General features: G+C 38.3%; 2 protein-coding genes across 9 annotated transcripts in view; one reads left to right on the top strand and one right to left on the bottom strand.

Moving 5' to 3' along the window:
* Window positions 1-3868, bottom strand: part of LOC138748868 (tyrosine-protein phosphatase non-receptor type 12-like) — a 75857-nt gene extending 71989 nt beyond the window's left edge. For all 3 annotated transcript variants that reach the window (XR_011348290.1, XM_069909719.1, XM_069909720.1), the window contains exon 1: window positions 3564-3868. Coding sequence is in view for 2 of the 3 variants with exons in the window: in XM_069909719.1 (XP_069765820.1) it covers window positions 3564-3662 (99 nt within the window). In the remaining variant the exon portion in view is untranslated. The remainder of the gene's footprint in view (window positions 1-3563) is intronic.
* A 200-nt stretch (window positions 3869-4068) lies between these two features.
* Window positions 4069-20186, top strand: part of gsap (gamma-secretase activating protein) — a 100574-nt gene continuing 84456 nt past the window's right edge. The window contains exons 1-2 of one of the 6 annotated variants that reach the window (XM_069909713.1): window positions 4069-4187; window positions 16673-16780. The gene's annotated coding sequence lies outside the window, so the exon portion shown is untranslated. Of the gene's footprint in view, window positions 4237-4322; window positions 4504-16672; window positions 16781-18581; window positions 18710-20186 lie in introns of those variants that run through there. The other 5 variants (XM_069909712.1, XM_069909711.1, XM_069909717.1 and 2 more) reach the window with 5 other exon arrangements.

The raw sequence follows: 20186 nt of genomic DNA, 5'->3' as shown, positions 1-20186 counted from the left end.
GCCAATACTCAGGACAAGAAAAACTCCAAAGGGTTGTTAACTCGGCCTGCGACATCACAGGCACCAGACTTCATTCCATTGAGGATACCTATAAAAGGCAGAGTCTTAAGAAAGCAGCCTCTATCCTCAAGGAACCCCACACCATCCTCAAGGAACTTCCCTCCATTCAATTAACTCTCCATATATCTCACAGCCTAGGTAAGGCAGCCAACATATTAAAATATATACACCCAGACCATGCCCTCTTTACTTTGCTACCATCAAGAAAAAGGTACAGGAGCCTAAAGACTAGGGCTCAGAGGCACAAGGACATCTTCTTCCCCACCGCCAATAGATTCCCGAATGATCAATGAACCAATGACACTGCCTTACTTTTCGTGTACTATTTTTTTAATTTATTTTTGTAAGGTGGTTTATAGGAATGTTTGCAACTGCCTCAAAACAACAAACTCCATGACTTGCTCATTACAATAAATCCTGATTCTGACCAGAAGGGCCGAAGGGCCCAGTTTCTGTGCTGTAATGTTATATGGTTCTCAACCATCTTTCATAAATCAGAAACTGTAACATAACCACTTAATGTGACATTGTATCAACACTGTATTTTTAAAATAAGTCTCAGAATCAATCATTCATCTGTTCCAGGTTGAGCAAGCCAAAGCATTACAAGTGTCTCATGCCTATGCAAAAATGAAAAAGCATATTAAATATTAATCTATCCAAGAAAATATTTCCTAATTGTTATTCAGTTTCCTTCATTGGATTGAAGTCAGCACTATTTGAAATCCACTTCCCCTAACACCAAGTCCACTTCTGGAACACTGATAGCTACTTTCATCATCCACCAAAACCCAACATTTGTGCCTTTGTCTTTTCTCTTTGGCTTGGCTTCGCGGACGAAGATTTATGGAGGGGGTAAAAAGTCCACGTCAGCTGCAGGCTCGTTTGTGGCTGACCAGTCCGATGCGGGACAGGCAGACACGATTGCAGCGGTTGCAAGGGAAAATTGGTTGGTTGGGGTTGGGTGTTGGGTTTTTCCTCCTTTGCCTTTTGTCAGAGAGGTGGGCTCTGCGGTCTTCTTCAAAGGAGGCTGCTGCCCGCCAAACTGTGAGGCGCCAAGATGCACGGTTTGAGGCGTTATCAGCCCACTGGCGGTGGTCAATGTGGCAGGCACCAAGAGATTTCTTTAGGCAGTCCTTTGTAACTCTGGAATAAACTCTCCTGCCCCCCCCCCCCACCCCACAACCAACATTCAAATTCATCCAAATTTCTCCACTCCTATGCTAACTTTCACTAAGTTCCATTCACTATCAATACATTGGAGCATTAGAAATCCCCAAAATTACCTCAATGGTGGAATGGTCCCTATAGATTAAATATTTAACAGCAATGAGGAAGGTGTACAGGAGGGAGACAGACCAGCTCGATGAGTGGTGTCACACCAACGACCCAGCACTCAATGTAAGCAAAACCAAGGAGATGAAGACAAAAAGCAAATATGCAATTATAGGTAGTTTGACAAGTTGTCAAGAAAATGCTCAAATTCACATATATGATAATAGATCACCAAGAAAATCAGTACACCCTCTGAAACTGGATCTTTGACATCAAAACCATACTTGCAGGATTCATCACAGCATGGCATGAGAGCTGCTCTGCTCAAGATCACAAGCTGCAGAAGACAGTGAATGCAGTTCAGTTCAAACTGCAAACTTCCCTCCATTCAATGAACTCTCCACAGTCTAGGTAAGGCAGCCAACATATTTAAAGATATACACCCCAGACACACTCTCCTCTGATTGGGGAGAAGACTGTGAAAACACACACTAACAGGCTTAAAGACAGTTTCTTTCCTGAAGCCGCCCAACTCCTGAATGAACAAAACAGTGCTCTCATGGTGTCTTTGCTTGGTGCCTAGTGATCTTCCCTTTCACTGTAATCCTATACTCTGTAAATTGTCCTCTTCACATGGGTCTATTAATGTCAGAGAAAGCCTGTTGGTCTGTTCACAGAAGAACTCTTTTTACTGTACTAGGTATTTTGTGACAACAAAATCTTCATTTCCATACTTTAAAATAATAGACAGTATCCTATTGAAAAAAAACTTCAAGATAATCATCCTGAAATATGATACAGTAGGACAAGAGTTAGGCATTTAGAATCAACCTGAAGACATTGTTTTCACTCATTTGTGAATCATTGAAACACTCTATCATAGAATTGTGTTGTGCATTCAAAGCTGAAATTGATAACATTTTTGAACACCAAGGGGCATAGACTTAAGATGCAGAACAGATCACAACCTCACTTTGGAGAAGACAACATTTATTTTCATAGAGTGCAGACCTAAACTGGTTTCTATTTCAGAAATCCTTAATACAAAACCTATGCATTGTTTCCAAGCTCCTATATTCTCATGCCTTCAGATCAATAGCTATTTTAAGGCCTTCAAATCCTACCTCTTGTTCCATCACCCCTCCATTATTTGCCTTACACTCAGCTACCTTGGTTCTCACCTCCAAAATTCATTAATACCATTCGATTTAATCTTAACTAATCATTTGAGTGGCGGCTGGTCTACTATCTCAGAAAGCTGTCCAATTTGTTTTGCAAAGCCGACTGAGCTATTTGTGCTAAAGGCTCAAGAGTGGAAAATAACACTTCATTCGAAAAGATGCCGACTTCAAGAGGGTGTTGAACAGTCATGGTAGGGGTGGGGGGGGGGGGGGGGTCTTCAAATGCCTGATTTCCACTGGGCGCAATTTTCTAACATATCACACGTCTCCTGACTTGAAAACGTCCTCTTTGTGTGGTTCAAAACCAAGGTGGGCTTTGGACCCACATCCATCCCCAAGGCATGCGTTCCAAAAGGTTCAATCAACAGACCAGACCCTCAACTCCACTTGACGGAGCGTGGAGTTAAAATCGAGCTCCTTCCCAATGCAATGAGTGAGCCCAATCGGAATGGTCTACTTCCCTTGTTGCCCCCTCTACTGCGGGATCCGACCGCGGGAAAGGAGAAAGATACACTTGCTGAGCAACACAACGCCCCTGTTGTGTCTTGCGCAACATCCCCGAGCTCTCCCCATTTCTGACTCACAGCTGACAAATTCATGACATTTTTTTTGCCGTGCAAACCTGGAACGTGCATCCAAGATGAACCCCCCCCCCCCCAACCCCACCCCGGGGACTGTAATGCGGACCCAATCATTGCTGCAATCCCCCCCCCCCTTTTAAACCACCACTACCACACAGAATCCGCTCGCGGAAGCCGAGGCAAAGGCAGGCTCTGATTGTTGTTCTGTTTTAATCATTAATAAATAAAAAGAAAGTGGATGAGGAGCCGTGAGGGGGCGGCTTAGGCCGCGCAGCCTGGAGCTGGCTGGCAGTGATGGTCCCGGGGGGTCGCGGTTGTGGGCCGGAGGAGGAGAAGCAATCCGGCCCCGAGGGGGGGGGGGGAGACTACCCCCCCCACTCCACGCCCGCCCGCCCGCTGCAGAGAGGAAAAGTTCATTGTGCGGATAAGAAAGTGAGCGCGAACAAGCCAATCCACCGCAACTCACCATGAAGTCATGGGCAAAGTTGTCCTCTCCATTCTGGTCGCGGATTTTCATCGCCAGCACCCGATCAATGAATTTCCTCAGGATCTCGCTTTGCTCCATCTTCTCAGCACATTGGAACAGCGAAGCCGCCAAACGCTCGTCACCCTCGCATCTTTCTCCAGCAGATCATTCCCTCGGAAGATGGATCGTGCGCCTGGTCCGTAATCCGTAATCCCAGTGACCAGTCGTTCTCCCGAGCCCCAGGCTCCGTCCGCCCGTCGCCACTTTCCTCTTTTTCTCTTCCTTCCTTCCTTCCTTCCTTCACCCCCTCCAACCCCCCCCCTTTCTCTCTCACAGTCCCCCGCCCCCACCCATAACACACGACCGAACCTCCCACCCCTTCTCCTGCACTTCATTGGCTCAACAACAGCACGGCCGCCCGCTCCAGTGGGCGTACGTCACCCGAATGCGAGCTCTCGATTGGACAGGCGAGCTGGCACTCTCGATTACGAGGACTAAACTTTTTTTTTCTTTGAAACTCCAAAAATTTCCTGCCGATGTTTTTTGCTTCAACTTAACCCTCCAAAAATCTCCAACGGAAACTGTATTTTCAAAAAAAGAGGAGAGGAACTTCGTTTTCTTTCGGTGATATTCAAGAACAATTTACTATTGATCAAAGCCTCAAGCCTGAAACGTTGGTTATGTATCCTGATCTTTTATCTGCTGAGGTTCTTCAGCATTGTTTTTAACTAATATTTCTGTCTATTTTTTTTCATTAAGAATTGAAATTTGGAATTGAATGGAAAAGAATTGAAATATGGAAATTTTTCATCAGCCTCCAAGATTCTGAAAGGCATAGATAACATAGACAGTCAACACGTTTTTCCCAGGGTGGGAGTAGCAAACACCAGAGGACATCCGTACAAAGTGAAGGAAGGAAAGCTTAGGGGAGACATCAGGGGTAAGTTTTTTTTATATACCAAGTTATGGGCACCAGCAATGCCTGGCCAGGGATGGTGGTGGAGGCTGAAACATTAGACTCTGAGGAAGATTATGAGGTAGGAAGGGTTTAGTTTTTTTTTAATAGCAGGAATATATAAGTCAGCACAACAACGAGGGCCAAAGGGATTTCACTATGTTGTAATGTTCTTCTTTGGCTTGGCTTCGTGGACGAAGATTTATGGAGGGGTAATGTCCATGTCAGCTGCAGGCTCGTTTGTGGCTGACAAGTCCGATGTGGGACAGGCAGACACGATTGCAGCGGTTGCAAGGGAAAATTGGTGGGTTTTTCCTCCTTTGTCTTTTGTCAGTGAGGTGGGCTCTGCGGTCTTCTTCAAAGGAGGTTGCTGCCCACCGAACTGTGAGGCGCCAAGTCGCACGGTTTGAGGCGATATCAGCCCACTGGCGGTGGTCAATGTGGCAGGCACCAAGAGATTTCTTTAGGCAGTCCTTGTACCTCTTCTTTGGTGCACCTCTGTCACAGTGGCCAGTGGAGAGCTCGCCATATAACACGATCTTGGGAAGGTGATGGTCCTCCATTCTGGAGACGTGACCTACCCAGCGCAGTTGGATCTTCAGCAGCGTGGATTCGATGCTGTCGGCCTCTGCCATCTCGAGTACTTCGATGTTAGGGATGAGGTCGCTCCAATGAATGTTGAGGATGGAGCGGAGACAACGCTGGTGGAAGCATTCTAGGAGCCGGAGGTGATGCCGGTAGAGGATCCATGATTTGGAGCCGAACAGGAGTGTGGGTATGACAACGGCTCTGTATACACTTATCTTTGTGAGGTTTTTCAGTTGGTTGTTTTTTCAGACTCTTTTGTGTAGTCTTCCAAAGGCGCTATTTGCCTTGGCGAGTCTGTTGTCTATCTCGTTGTCGATCCTTGCATCCGATGAAATGGTGCAGCCAAGATAGGTAAACTGGTTGACCGTTTTGAGTTTTGTGTGCCCGATGGAGATGTGGGGGGGCTGGTAGTCATGGTGGGGAGCTGGCTGACAGAGGACCTCAGTTTTCTTCAGGCTGACTTCCAGCCCAAACATTTTGGCAGTTTCTGCAAAACAAGATGTCAAACGCTGAAGAGCTAGCTCTGAATGGGCAACTAAAGCGCCATCGTCTGCAAAGAGTAGTTCACGGACAAGTTGCTCTTGTGTCTTGGTGTGAGCTTGCAGGTGCCTCAGTTCTAATGTTCTAATCAAAGAGCATTGTTGACGAGGAGTCACGTGATGGAGTAGTGGCTGGTCGGGGAACTCCAGCCCTCTCCGGAAAAGTAAAAAAAAAGATAGTGGAAAAACAAAGGCACAAACGCAAAAACCAAAATAAAGTGAAAGTAAAGGTGTGGAGAAAATGGCAGCGAAAAAAGAAAAGCCAAATAGAAGAGGAAGAAGAGAAGAAGAAAGGACATCGGAAGGACATCGAGGAGGCCCGCCACGGAGAGAGAAGCCCGCTCCCTAAGGTCAGTTGAAGCCCTGAACTCGGGACTACAAAAATGGCTCACGGAGCCTAACAAAAGACAAAAATAACACTGAAGGGAGGGGGAACCAGCTGAGGAGTCAATCTCCACAGCTGAAATTGACAACCACAACAAAGCAGCAAGAGGAAAACACAGAAAATAACGAGAACAAGAAAGAAGAGAGTAAAAAGAAATCAAAGAAACAACAGATGACCAACCCAGAGGAAGAAAACCAGCATCAAGACACTTCTAGTAAAAATAAGAAGACAAAAAATACCCAACAAAATAAAACAAACAAACCAACAAGAAAACCAGAAGAGACAGAGGTAAAGGACACAGATTCTGGAGTGGACTCAGAAGAAGAAGAGGAAGAACACAGAGAAATGGAAGATGAAGGGAAGGGCAAGTACATGGATATTTTTTTTTTAAAGAATATATGGAATCAGTAAAAGAATGGCAATCACAAGAATTCAGTGAAATAAAAAGAAGAGTAAAAAGTACAGAAGAAAAAATGAATAGATTAGAGATGATCATGTCAGATATAGGAAAAAGAGTGGACAAGGTGGAAGAACGAGAAACAGCCGTAGAAATGGAAGTAGATGACTTAAAAAAGAAATTAGAAGAATCTGATAAAAAAGTTAAAGAGACACAAGAGCTGTTAGCTCAGAAGATAGATATAATGGAAAATTATAATAGAAGAAACAATATAAAGATAGTGGGCCTTAAGGAAGATGAAGAAGGCAAGAATTTGAGAGAATTTATAAAAGAATGGATCCCCAGGGTCCTAGGAAGACCAGAATTACAGGAAGAAATGGAAATAGAAAGGGCACACAGAACATTAGCCCCTAAACCACAACCACAACAAAAACCAAGATCCATTCTAGTAAAATTCTTAAGATATACAACAAGAGAAAATATATTGGAGAAAGCAATGAGGAAAATAAGAGAAGACAAAAAAACCACTGGAATACAAAGGTCAAAAAAATTTTTCTATCCAGACATAAATTTTGAACTCCTGAAGAAGAGGAAGGAGTTCAATACAGCAAAAACGATCTTATGGAAAAAAGGATATAAATTTATGTTAAAGTATCCAGAGGTACTTAAAATAGTTATTCCAGGGCAGCAAAACAGACTATTCTTGGATCCGGAGGATCCAGAGAGAGGAAGATATGTAACGAGAACAAAAATGACCACAAACTATATGTATGTGTATATGTAGGTATAAAAAAAATAGAATATAGGTAAGAACTAAGAAGGGAAAGAAAGGGAAGAAAGGAAGTATGGGGGGAATTAAGAGAGTGACCTTTGTTATACATGAAGATTAAAATCTTTTCTGGGGGGTCTGGGTGGGGAAGAGTTATGGTCACTGCGAAATCAGTTGACGCTTGCGAGTGAATTCGCAAATCCAAATGGAGAGGGGAGATGTGGTTGCCCGACAAGGGACAAAGGGCAACTCAGCAAGGGGAGGGGATAGTGGGGTTAAAGGAATTTTAGATAGGAGAATAAGGGAAATGTTTTATGTTTTAGAAATGTTGTCTTACAATGTGTTCAAAAAAAGAAAGCAGAAATGGATAAGAAGGAAAGGTGATGATGACGAAATGGAAAGGAAAGATAAACAAAGTATGAAATGGCCATGTTGAACTATATGACTTTAAATATTAATGGAATACATAACCAAATCAAAAGGAAGAAACTGCTAAATTTACTGAAAAAAGAAAAAAATTGATATAGCATTCGTACAAGAAACACATTTAACTGAAGTGGAAGACAAGAAATTAAAGAGAGATTGGATAGGACATGTAACAGCAGCATCATATAATTCAAAAGCTAGAGGAGTAGCTATATTAATCAGTAAAAATGTACCAATCAAAATAGAAGAGGAAATAATAGATCCAGCAGGGAGATATGTAATGATAAAATGTCAGATATATTCGGAGTTTTGGAATTTACTCAATGTATATTTCACCTATTTTTGATACAGGATAATAAGGATCAAAAATTTATGCAAGATATTTTTTTGAAGATAGCAGACACGCAAGGGAACATACTAATAGGAGGGGATTTCAACCTTGATTTGGATTCAAACATGGATAAAACTGGGAAAAAAAATTAACAGAAAGAACAAAGTAACCAAATTTATAATTAAATCGATGCAAGAAATGCAACTTTTGGATATATGGAGGAAACAACATCCAAAGGAAAAGGAATATTCATATTATTCGAGTAGTCATAAAACATACTCAAGAATAGACCTATTCCTGTTATCAGCTCGCATGCAAGACAGAGTTAGGAAAACGGAATATAAAGCTAGATTATTATCGGACCACTCACCCCTGTTATTGACAATAGAGTTAGAGGACATCCCACCAAGAATGTATAGATGGAGATTAAACTCCATGCTACTTAAAAGGCAGGATTTTAGAGAATTCATTGAAAGACAAATTAAAATGTACTTTGAAATAAATACGGAATCAGTGAAAGATAAGTTTATACTATGGGACGCAATGAAAGCGTTCATCAGAGGGCAAATAATAAGTTATGTAACTAAGATGAAGAAGGACTACCATCAGGAAACAGAGCAGTTGGAAAGGGAAATAGCAAATATAGAAAATGAATTAGCAATGAAGGAAGACACAACTAAAAGAAGAGAATTGGCAGATAAAAAAATAAAATATGAAACACTACAAACATATAAGGTGGAGAAGAACATAATGAAGGAAAAACAGAAATATTATGAACTAGGAGAAAAAATGCACAAAATTCTAGCGTGGCATCTTAAGACAGAACAAACTAAGAGAATGGTATTGGCATTAAGGAAAAAAGACAAGCAAATCACATATAATCCAACGGAGATTAATGAAAATTTCAGAGAATTCTATGAACAATTATATCAAACTGAAAACGAAGGGAAAGAAGACAAAATAGATGAATTTTTAACTAAAATTGAACTACCAAAATTACAAACAGAGGAACAAAATAAATTAACAGAACCATTTGAAATAGAAGAAATACAAGAGATAATGAAAAAACTACCAAATAATAAAACACCAGGAGAGGATGGATTCCCAATAGAATTCTATAAAACATTTAAAGATTTATTAATTCCTCCCCTTCTGGAAGTAATCAACCAGATTGATAAAACACAAAGCTTACTAGATTCATGCAAAACAGCAATAATTACAGTAATACCAAAGACAGGGAAAGATCCACTCGCACCAGCGTCATATAGACCAATATCTTTACTTAACACAGATTATAAGATAATAGCTAAACTATTAGCAAACAGATTAGCCGACTATGTACCAAAAATAGTAAATCTAGACCAAACTGGATTTATTAAAAAAAGACAAACAACAGACAATATCTGTAAATTTATTAACTTAATTCATGCAGTAGAAGGAAATAAAACTCCAACAGTAGCAGTTGCTTTAGACGCAGAGAAGGCCTTTGACAGAGTAGAATGGAATTATTTATTCAAAGTACTACAAAAATTCAGCTTACCAGAAAAATATATTAATTGGATTAAAGTATTATATAAGGGGCCATTGGCGAAAGTGACAGTAAATGGATATATATCAAAACAATTTAACTTAAGCAGATCAACAAGGCAGGGATGCCCACTATCTCCCTTATTGTTCGCATTAGCTATAGAACCACTAGCAGAACTGATAAGAACAGAAAATAAAATAAAAGGGATAAAAATAAAAGACAAGGAATATAAAATCAGTTTATTTGCAGATGACGTTATAGTATACTTAGCTGAACCAGAAATATCAATAAAGGAATTACATAGGAAATTGAAGGAATATGGAGAAGTGTCGGGTTACAAGATTAACGCAAATAAAAGTGAAGCAATGCCAATGAATAATGCGGATTTCTCAAAATTTAAGAAAGAATCACCATTCAGATGGCAAATGCAAGCAATAAGATACCTAGGTATACAAATAAATAAAAACCTCGGCCATCTGTATAAACTCAATTATTATCCACTAATGAAAAAATTACAAGACGACTTAGAGCATTGGAAAGACTTACCACTAACACTGATAGGAAGGATAAACTGTATTAAAATGAACATTTTCCCAAGAATACAATACCTATTTCAGGCATTACCAATATGCTTAACAGAGAAATTCTTCAAGGAGTTAAAGAAAATAATAAGGAAATTTTTATTGGAAGGGGGGAAACCGAGGATAGCACTAGATAAATTAACAGAATGGTATAAACAAGGAGGCTTACAACTACCAAACTTTAAAAATTATTATAGAGCTGCACAATTAAGATACCTATCAGATTTTTATCAAACAAGGGAAAAGCCAGATTGGACTAGATTAGAACTAGATAAAATAGGGGAGAAGATACCTGAACATATATTATATAAATGGGATGAAAAATTGGTACACCGTAGGAATTCTCCAGTATTGCATCATCTGCTCAACATTTGGAAGAAGATTCATGTAGAAAGGAATAAAACAAATGACCAATTACCAAAACTAATACTGACGCAAAATCAGCTAATCCCTTTTACAATAGATAACCTTTCCTTTAGAGAATGGGAGAAAAAAGGGATCAAAAGAATAGAAAATTGTTTTTCAGGTAATAAATTATTATCCTTTGAACAAATGAAGGATAAATATAATATAACTCACGATACAGTGTTGGCATACTACCAACTGAAATCCTACTTGAAGGACAAATTGGGAAGCAGTCTGAGGTTACCAGAGGGAAGTAATTTTGAATGTGATTACAGACACAATGATAATCAAAAAATTTGTAACAAACATGTATATTAAACTACAAGTAAAGGAGAATGAGGAAACAAATGATAAAACTAAACAAAAATGGGAACAAGATCTAAACATAAAGATAAAGAAGGAAACATGGGAGAAGTTGTGCTCTGGAACTATGAGAAATACAATAAACACGAGGTTACGTATGATACAATATAACTGAATACACAGGCTATACATTACACCTCAAAAGTTAAATAAATGGGACCCAACAGTATCTGACAGATGTTTTCGTTGTAAAAAAGAAATGGGAACAACAATTCATGCAATTTGGACATGTGAGAAAATGAAAAAATTTTGGGAAGATCTAAACCAGATATTAAATAAAATCACAAAAAGCAATATACCAAAAAACCCAGAGATCTTCCTCTTAAGTAACATAAAAAACAAAGAATTTGGACTAGATTTGGATGGTGCACAAAAAAGATTTGTTATGATAGCCCTAGCTGTAGCAAAAAAATGTATTATGTCAACCCGGAAATTAGAAGATAACTTGAGAATACAACAATGGTATATACAAATGAATAAATGTATTCCATTAGAAAAAATAACCTATAATTTAAGAAATAACATTATAATATTTGAACAAATATGGGAGCCATACATGAAACATAATAGAGAAAACCTACCGTGGACATCTACCACGTAAAATGACAGAAGGAGAAGAGAATGAAAAGAACTGACTCAGTGGAATTTCTTGTTTATTTTTATTGAGTGACAACATTGTTTGACGGGTTTAATGTATCCTATATTCTGAACTTTAAATAAATGGGAGGGGAGGTAGGGAGGGAGGGAGGGAGGGGAGGAGGGAAGTGGGGGGAGAAAACGACACTATATATTTAAGAAGGAAAATATATGTATCTTGATCAATATGGTTTATAGTGTGAAAAATAAAAAAAATTTAAAAAAAAGAGCATTGTTGACCTGGAGGTATAAAGTCAGTCAAACTTTGATCTCTAATCAACAAAGATGAGATTTGAGAAGATAGAGACATAAATTATTTGACATGAAAAGTGGGAACCCTTCAACATTGATTCCATCTCTGCAGTTGTGTTTCCTTTTTGGATTTCATTGGGATTTTCACTGAATTTATGTTGGAATTGTTCAGTGTTTCCAGCATTCTCTGTTTTTATTTAAGATTTCCAGCATTGAAAGTTCCTGATTATCAATTTACCTGTGTTTTTGAGAAACACAAAAGTTGCAGATGCTGGAATCTTGAGCCATGTGTACTGACCATTTTTGTGATCGAGTTCCTCCAACAATTCTTTGTTACTCATGCTTTAGTTTTGTCAGTACCTGTATGCAATCCAAATGCAAAATGACCAATGATCAGAACAAAACTGGAAATGCTGGAGATCTGAGGGACACAGTCAGCAAAAGATTAGAGACACTCAGCAGGTAAAGCAGGATTTGTGGAAAGAGAAATTGAGTTAATGTCTGAACTCAGAGATTATCATAACTGGAAAAGGAAGAAAACGTGGTAGTTTGAAGTTGCAGAGAAGGTAGATGGAAGGATGGAAAGGACGGGCGAAAGGTTGAGATCAGGTCTGTTTTGGGGATGAGTTGTTCATGTGGTAATCAGAGGGTGACAAATATTATTGGGGAATAACAAAAATAACCAGTCCCAATATATAGAAATCAAGATTAAAGATTTCTTTATTGTCAAGTAATAGTTCAGAGTATGTAATATTACACAAAATTGTCTTCTGCCTGCAGTAAGTTGGAGAAATTGATATGGAGCTTCTATGTTTTTCCTGGTTTGGATAGTGCCGAAATTTGAACAAGTTGAAATCATTATCAAATCGTTATTAGGTCTGTCAGTGGAGAAGAGTTTTTGCCACTTCCGTTCAGATAATTCTGTACATTATACCATAAATATAGTTAGAAATTAATAGAAAATTTACTGATTCCCTTCACATTTTTAGCTAAGTTACCTTCAGTAGCAGGACTGGTGTATATATCCTAAATGATATTTAAGTTTTATTTGCCTACATCCCAGCATATTCAGGTTTGCATTACTCTGCAACAGAAAGTGGTACCTATCATAGCTAGAAAACTAAACCTCTTTTGAATTTCTGAACAGATTGTAATGGATGATGAGTTTTCCCTGCAAATTGCTGATAATTAGGTTGATTTCTGTCAGATCTGCTCAGCTATGTATCTCATTACAACTTTGATCCAAATATGGACAAAAGACCTGAATTTCAAAGATTAGGTGAGAATGACCTTTTTTGACAGAATGAATGTGTCCCTGAGATTCATACCAAGCACAATGAAACCAGTTTGTTAGCTGTCAATTATCTCACCCAGGTTCTCCCAGGTAAGTGTGTGTTTTAGGGTAGTATCCTGACTCAACTATTTTCAGCTCCTTTATCATATTGAAGAAAAGAGGTAGTTACTGATGATGCTCCATTCATTATTTATCAGATTATAAACCTATTCACACCAGCATGCAAACAAACCTTAATAGTATCCACATATGAGAAGTATATTTGTACCGGGAAATGGCAATCAATTAGCATTTTTACACAGAAACTTTGGAATTATTCAATAAAAAATTAACATACTTACCTCGGGTGTGTCCCAATATGGTTGTTTAACAAGGGCACTTTTACACAACCTTCCTGTGTTGCGGAGTTTATCAGTAGGGAACCTTGTATTCAATTAGGCCTGTTTCTTACGGAGTGGCTGCGGTCATTTTACACGGCAGTTGCTCCATAAAAATGTGTAGAGATCCCAGTGGAAAAATTATGGGATGGAATTTACATAATAAATTCCATCTCGACATTTTTACATTGCTACAGATCAGAAAAATGTTCTGTGTAAAATGCCTAATGACCAGTTATAACAGAAGGGAACATAACTACCTCCCCTTGATATGAAGTGGCATTCCCATTGCCATACCACACACAATGAAACTCTTGGGGGGGGGGGGGGGGGGCTCATTGATTTGAAAGGGATCATATAAATTCCATAAGTAGAAAATTAGGTTAAGGCTGTTTATTAGAAACAGAACAATGCAATTTAAAATTGTTATAGAAAAAATGCCAAGTAGTGCTGCATTCATGTAAACAGATTTTTCTAGAACACACTGTAGGCAAGTAAAGAGCGATAAAGTGAACTACAGAACCTACAACCACATTCTAAAGTTGACCAAAATAGAGTTTTCATATAAAGCTTTTAAATTTTATGAATAATGAAACATAATCTTGAACTGGTATAAAACAAATATATCACAAGAAGAATGGAATTCTGCGCTTTCGGACATAAATTCCTTTTGTCAGGTGATTTTAGTTCTTTATCCTTAAAAAGAAAGCATATTTTAAGTGCAATGCACCATTATAACACAAAGCTGGACTAGTGTGAATTGTAGAAGAATGATTTTGCTCTCTTATGGTAAATGTGTATGAAATATAGGCACCGACGAACTTGTTAATCAGACCATCAAGTGATGAAGGTATCATTGCTTTGCAGCAGAGAGAAGTTTCCAATTAGAATAAATTCATGGGTTTTTTCCCACAGGGGGTGGAGGTAGTATTTATGTTTGATTCACACAGCTTCATGCCAGAACATGAAGTCTAGAAAAGTAAATTCCAATTCTGGCAGAATGATGATCAAGAATTAGTTAATATATCTTTTAAATCCATTCTGGATTATGCTTATGAATCTTATTGGAAAAGCAGATAAAAATAACAAACATTAGTAATTTGATAACAGGCAATCGCCAACCAAATAATTTATTTAAAACAAATAGTTTTCATTACATTTATCCATTTTGTTGCAATATCCCTTCACCTCCTACTCATTCATCCATCCATCCAACTTGATCTTGAGAATTGAATCTACCTGGAAGTCAATTCTAGATAAAAATTGTTGAAACTTTCTTAAATTTAATCATATTTAATCATAATCAAAATTTGGAATATGCCACAATGTCAAAATGTAAACATTGCCACTAAATTTCTACACTTTCTAAAATAAAGTGGATATCACTAGATTAATCTTCAATGCTTGGTGCAGCTCTGAACATTTCCCACGCCTTCTCCCAAAAAAGGAATAATCTGAATTTTTATACCCCACTGTCAAGAGCAGTGTACCACACTGATGGGGTGATTGCGAGTGGGAAGGAAGGAAACATGAAAATGCGACTTATGTTTGTACTGTGTCATTCATCAGTGGTTTCGCAACTGTATGAAAGACAGATGTGAATTGTTACAAACAAATTGTTAAAAATCACTAAAATTAAGAAGAATTAATTAAAATCAGAAATCTCCTAAAGCATACCATTTAAAGATAAACTAGTACAATTCTGGAGCCCTAATCTACTTCAATAGAAGAAACAAAAAGATATTTTTCTGAAAATTTTTGTTAATCTCCAAAGTGATGTATTAGCGAACAAGAAGGAAATAAATTCATTAATTTTGAGAAGAAAGCAATAACTTGCATTTGTGAAACTCGTTTCACAATATCAGCATGTTCCAAAATGCTTCAAAACCAATTAAGTACTTCTGAAATCTGATCACATTATAAATTAGAAAACATAGCACCCACCTTAAGCAGAGCACAATCTTAGAAAACAATATTGCTAACATGACAGATGAACTTTATTTTTGGCTTTGTTCACTTGCTAAATGTTAGAAGGGTTCCAAGAAAAAAGCTCTCAGTACTTTCTTCAGTGGGTACATGGAGATGGTAACTGGGAATAAAAACTCAATTGTGTTGATGTCTTTTGAGAAGTTTAAATTAATTAAACAGCTAACTAAACACCCATACAAATTTCCAAATTTATAATAAAGCATCAACGACAAAGAAATTGGGTGAATAGTTAAGAAATGAGGGTGTGATTTATAGAATCAGACAACATTGTTCATTTGAGCAATTGGACATAAATTGTCTTTAATTCCCTATGCTGATACATTTTTACAATCAAAAATATTTGACATTCTCAGTAAACAATTTCTAAATATGGTGCTTATATATTTGCCCTCTTGGGTATTTCCCTGGGACGACTCAAATGTTTTTTGAAGTAAAAAGATATGTCTTGTAAAAACACAATGAGGTGGCACATTTGGCATAGTGGTTAGTTCAATGCCTTTACAGCACCAGCGATTGGGGCGGGGTTCAAATGGGCAGCACAGTCTTGTGGGCCAAAATGCCCTGCTTCCGTGCTGTATGTCTAAATTTTTAAAAAATTAAATTTAAAAAAAAAACTGCTGGAGAAATTCAGCAAGTCAAACAGTGTACTTTATGTTGTAAAGATAAAGATACATAATCAACATTTCAGGCTTGAGCCCTTCATAGAGGCATGAAAAAAATGTGCTAATTCTGATTTCTATTTCCTCCAACCCCGCTGACTTCATCATTTCCTCTTTTCTAACCCTCTCACCTATATAAATTAATGTCAACTTATTTCCTACTTTACTTATTTTCCTGGCCTTGCTATCCATTTTGTAGATTGAAAAAGGAGAGGTAATTATCTATGAATGACTTTAAGGGCAATCTTTTAGCTAATGAACATACCAGATTTGGAACAGAGTGATGTCACAAAAGTAATTTTTGACAAATCTTAGTGGAATATTGCGACCAATTAATTGTACATTTTGGTATCCCACAGAGCCAGTTGTGCAAGTGGTTAAGGTAAATTCCTCAGTACAATTTCAGAAGGAAAAACAATAATTTTTTGACACACCCAAGCTTGTCTGCACCAACTCCTCCTTATAATAATAAAGTATCAAACTGGTCTGAAAGAAGACCTGGAATGAATGGAACTGTTTGTAAGGGAGGTGTCACAGGTTTAAAAAAAGGATGTTATCGATCAAGAGGGAAGAAAATATGGTTTATTCACCTGAAATTGATCTGAATTTTAATAATTTAATTCTGTAAACACAAGCCATAGGTGATCTTCTCCACTTGGCTGATGTGATTACAAAGGCTTCATTTTGAACAAGGGGGAATAAAGATTGTTATGCAACACCTGGAAGAACAGTGTTTGGAATAGGTATGAATTAATTTGCAAGAGAAGTTCTAATATTTGTAATTCCGTTCTTCTATTTCCTCATCTGGTCTTTGTATTTTACTATTACAAATGTTTGAAAGATAATATGTTACTTCAAATACTGAACCCATTCCTGCAAATCACACTCTTATGACAATTAGTCTCCATTCCAGAGCATGTTGACACATGAGCCACCAACATATCTGATGAGACTTTTCAGCTTTTGGATAATTTCCATAAGGATATAACAGTGAAGTGTTGTACCAAAGTAAAGAGAAGAAGAAGCAACTAAAAACTTAAGACACAAGCTAACTTTGCAGGTTGATGAAGAATCTAAAATTCTTGAGGCATATAGGCACAGGCCCAATACAAATAGATCTCCATCACCTGACAGACCATGTGCCCTGCTGCTTAACTTCTAGTCTGGTCAAGGGGTGAGCAGAGTGCTGTTGTTCTTACATTTCCACTGAATGTTTAAAAATACATTCTTCCACAATTGACCAAGTTATTATGCCCCAGGCCATGAACAAGCCAATAAAATAGGCAAGATTTGCCATGTAATCAATGTATTCTGGTTATCTTGCTTTGCAAGTCAAGTAGGAAAATTCCTCTTCTTCTTTGGTATTCCACCAAAACTTTGACAGAGATACATTAGAAATAGTCACTATAAATGTTAAAGTTCCAATCAGTCTTGCTGACGAAACTTGCCCCCTTCAGAGTTCTCCAGATGATCCTCTTTCTTTCGGGTCACCTCAGACAGCTAGCCTTCTCCTTTGACCAGACAGCCTTCCAAAGTTTGCCAGCTTTGTCCTTCTGGAACTGATTTCTGTGTCTCTCCTCTCTGTCTCACTCCCCCCCCCCCCCCCTCTCTGAGAGCAAAACTGTTCTGAGTCTGCCTGCAAAAATCACATGCTCTCCCAGGCAAACTGTATTCTGCAACTTGGTTGCTCTTTCTGCACAAGTCCTGCAAAAATTCTGTGCTTTGAAATGTGTGTGAGCAAGCTGCTTGAGCAATTCCTCCCAAGCCAGCTCAAAATACTCTGTCGCAGCCTAAATTCATTCTCTGCTAGAAGGGTACTCCTTATAGAAACAGGCTACTTGCAACAATCCAGCAGTGCAGATGATTGATATTTGGGATTTAGGAGCTCTTTGTATCAACTCCCAACCAACCTTCAAAACTCAACAGCTTATTGGTCAGCAAACGGACTTGCACCTTAACCACAATGGGAATTCATTGCAAACATCACAAATACCTTCAGAATCAGAATTTATTGTCATGAACAAGTCATGAAATTTGGTGTTTTGTGGGAGCGTCATAGTGCAAACATTCATGTTATAACTATTTTATAACATTACTATAAATTTAAAAATATATTTATAAAAATAGTAGTGCATGAAAAGTAAGGCAGTATTTTTGGTTCATTGACTATTCAGGAATCTGAATCCTTGTTGCTGTCGAGTGCTCGTCTTTAGTCTTCTGTATCTTTTTCCATAGTACCAGCGTGAAAAGGGTGTGGCCTGGTGGTGGGGGTCTCTGAGGGTAGAGGCTGCTTTTTTAAGATACCGCCTAATGTAGATGTCCTCGATGGAGTGAAGTCTGGTGCCTGTGATGTTGCAGGCCGAGTTAATAACCTTCTGAAGTTTATTCTTGTCCTGGGAGTTGGCGCCTCCATACCAGATAGTGATGCAACCAGCCAGAATGCTCTCCACTGTTCACATGTAGAAGTTTTTGAGGGTTTTTGGTGACTTTACTGAATCTCCTCATAAAGTCTAGCTGCTGGCAAGCTTTCTTTGTGATTGCATCAACATGAAGGCTCCAGGACAGATCCTCAGAGATGTTAACACCCAGGAATTTGAAGTTCTTAACTCTTTCCACTACTGAGCCCTCGATGAGAACTGGGCAGTGTTCGCCTGACTTCCTTCTGAACTAAGGTACACTAGCTAGAGTTTATATTTTGTTTCCACAAAGTTGCAAGATTTTGTAGCTAAATCTTATTGTCGGGTGGCATGAAATACTATCCTGCCATCATCCAAAAAATATGATCATCTTTGTTTACTATTGCACATCTCTTCATGACATTATCACATCCTTTTTTATTACTCTCCTTCAGCCTAGCAAGTATCCTCTGGTGATTAACGTATTTTAGATGTGATGTGACCCATATTAAAATCATCTGTTACTCACTTTGTCTAAAAGCACAGAAATGCTGGAGGACACAGAAGGTCAGGCAGTGTCCATAAGAGGTAAAGATATAGGAGGTAAAGATATATACTGATATTTCGGGCCTGAATCCTTCTTCATATCTTAAAGGGCTCAGACCCCAAATTTGGCAATATATCTTTACATCCTACAAATGCTGCAAGAGCTACTGAGTTCTCCCAACATTTCTGTGTTTTTACTGCAACACAGTGCAGACTTTTGTGTTTCAGTGTCTGCAGACTTTGGTTTCACTCACTTTCCCTAACCCTGCAACCTTTGGTAAAGATAGTAGAGGACTAAGAGTTAGCATACCCCAGCACTGCATTAGGACCTGCCCTCCCCTTTCCACCCTGCTCAATTTCTTGGCCAGTCATACCATATAAATTATAAGGGAAAACAGGGTCTTGTGTTTATCATGTGCTCTTCCTGAATGCCATCATTTACTTCCAGTAAAGCAACAATGTTTAAAAAAAACACAATGCCATCATATGTTTGATCATATGCAATGGCAGAACTATTAAAAAGATTATACAAAAAAGAAATTCCAAGGTAAAATGGGAATACTTCAACAAATACTTTTTCACTAAAGAAATATTCAAGTTTTGACATGTTGCTATCAGACGACCTATCTTCTAAATTCATTAACTTAGAAAACTGGCTTCAAAAGTCTGTATTGACCCTTCTAATATCTGTGCAATTTTTCAGTCTTTATAAAGTAATAGAAGAAGTCAGATGGACTCTCCGTTGCCTTTAAAATGTCAAACAGATGTAAATAATTATGATCTCCTTCCTCTTCTGTGGATTGGAAGTTAAGTTTTTGAAAGGTAGTGATAGACTTGTGGCATTGAATAAAAGATAGGCGTGAAATATGAATACATAAGGTGGTAAATTGACAGTTGGAAGATCTGTGTGAGGGGCAGTTCAGACGCAGAAGATTCAAGACACATCACATAACCTAGGCTGACCATTGTAGTTCTGGGGTTGAGGTGGTAGTGGCTAATGTGTATGCAGCTGTGCTGGCAGCACTATTTTCAAAATATGTTATTAGATTAACAATTAGATACGCACCCCTTCTCAGGTGGATGCTGTTCAAACACATCAATCGAGGTCCCTCACTTTTCTAGACAACACATCTCTCACCCAGCACTTGAAACTGATGATCAACTTGTTTAATTAATTGTTTAGAGAACATTGCAGAAAACTGCTGTT

This window comes from Narcine bancroftii, chromosome 13 (assembly GCF_036971445.1).
Source record: "Narcine bancroftii isolate sNarBan1 chromosome 13, sNarBan1.hap1, whole genome shotgun sequence".
In the NCBI taxonomy this organism is placed as follows: Eukaryota; Metazoa; Chordata; class Chondrichthyes; order Torpediniformes; family Narcinidae; genus Narcine; species Narcine bancroftii.
Note: the sequence above shows the minus strand (reverse complement) of the source record. Positions and strands in the feature narration are given on the sequence as shown.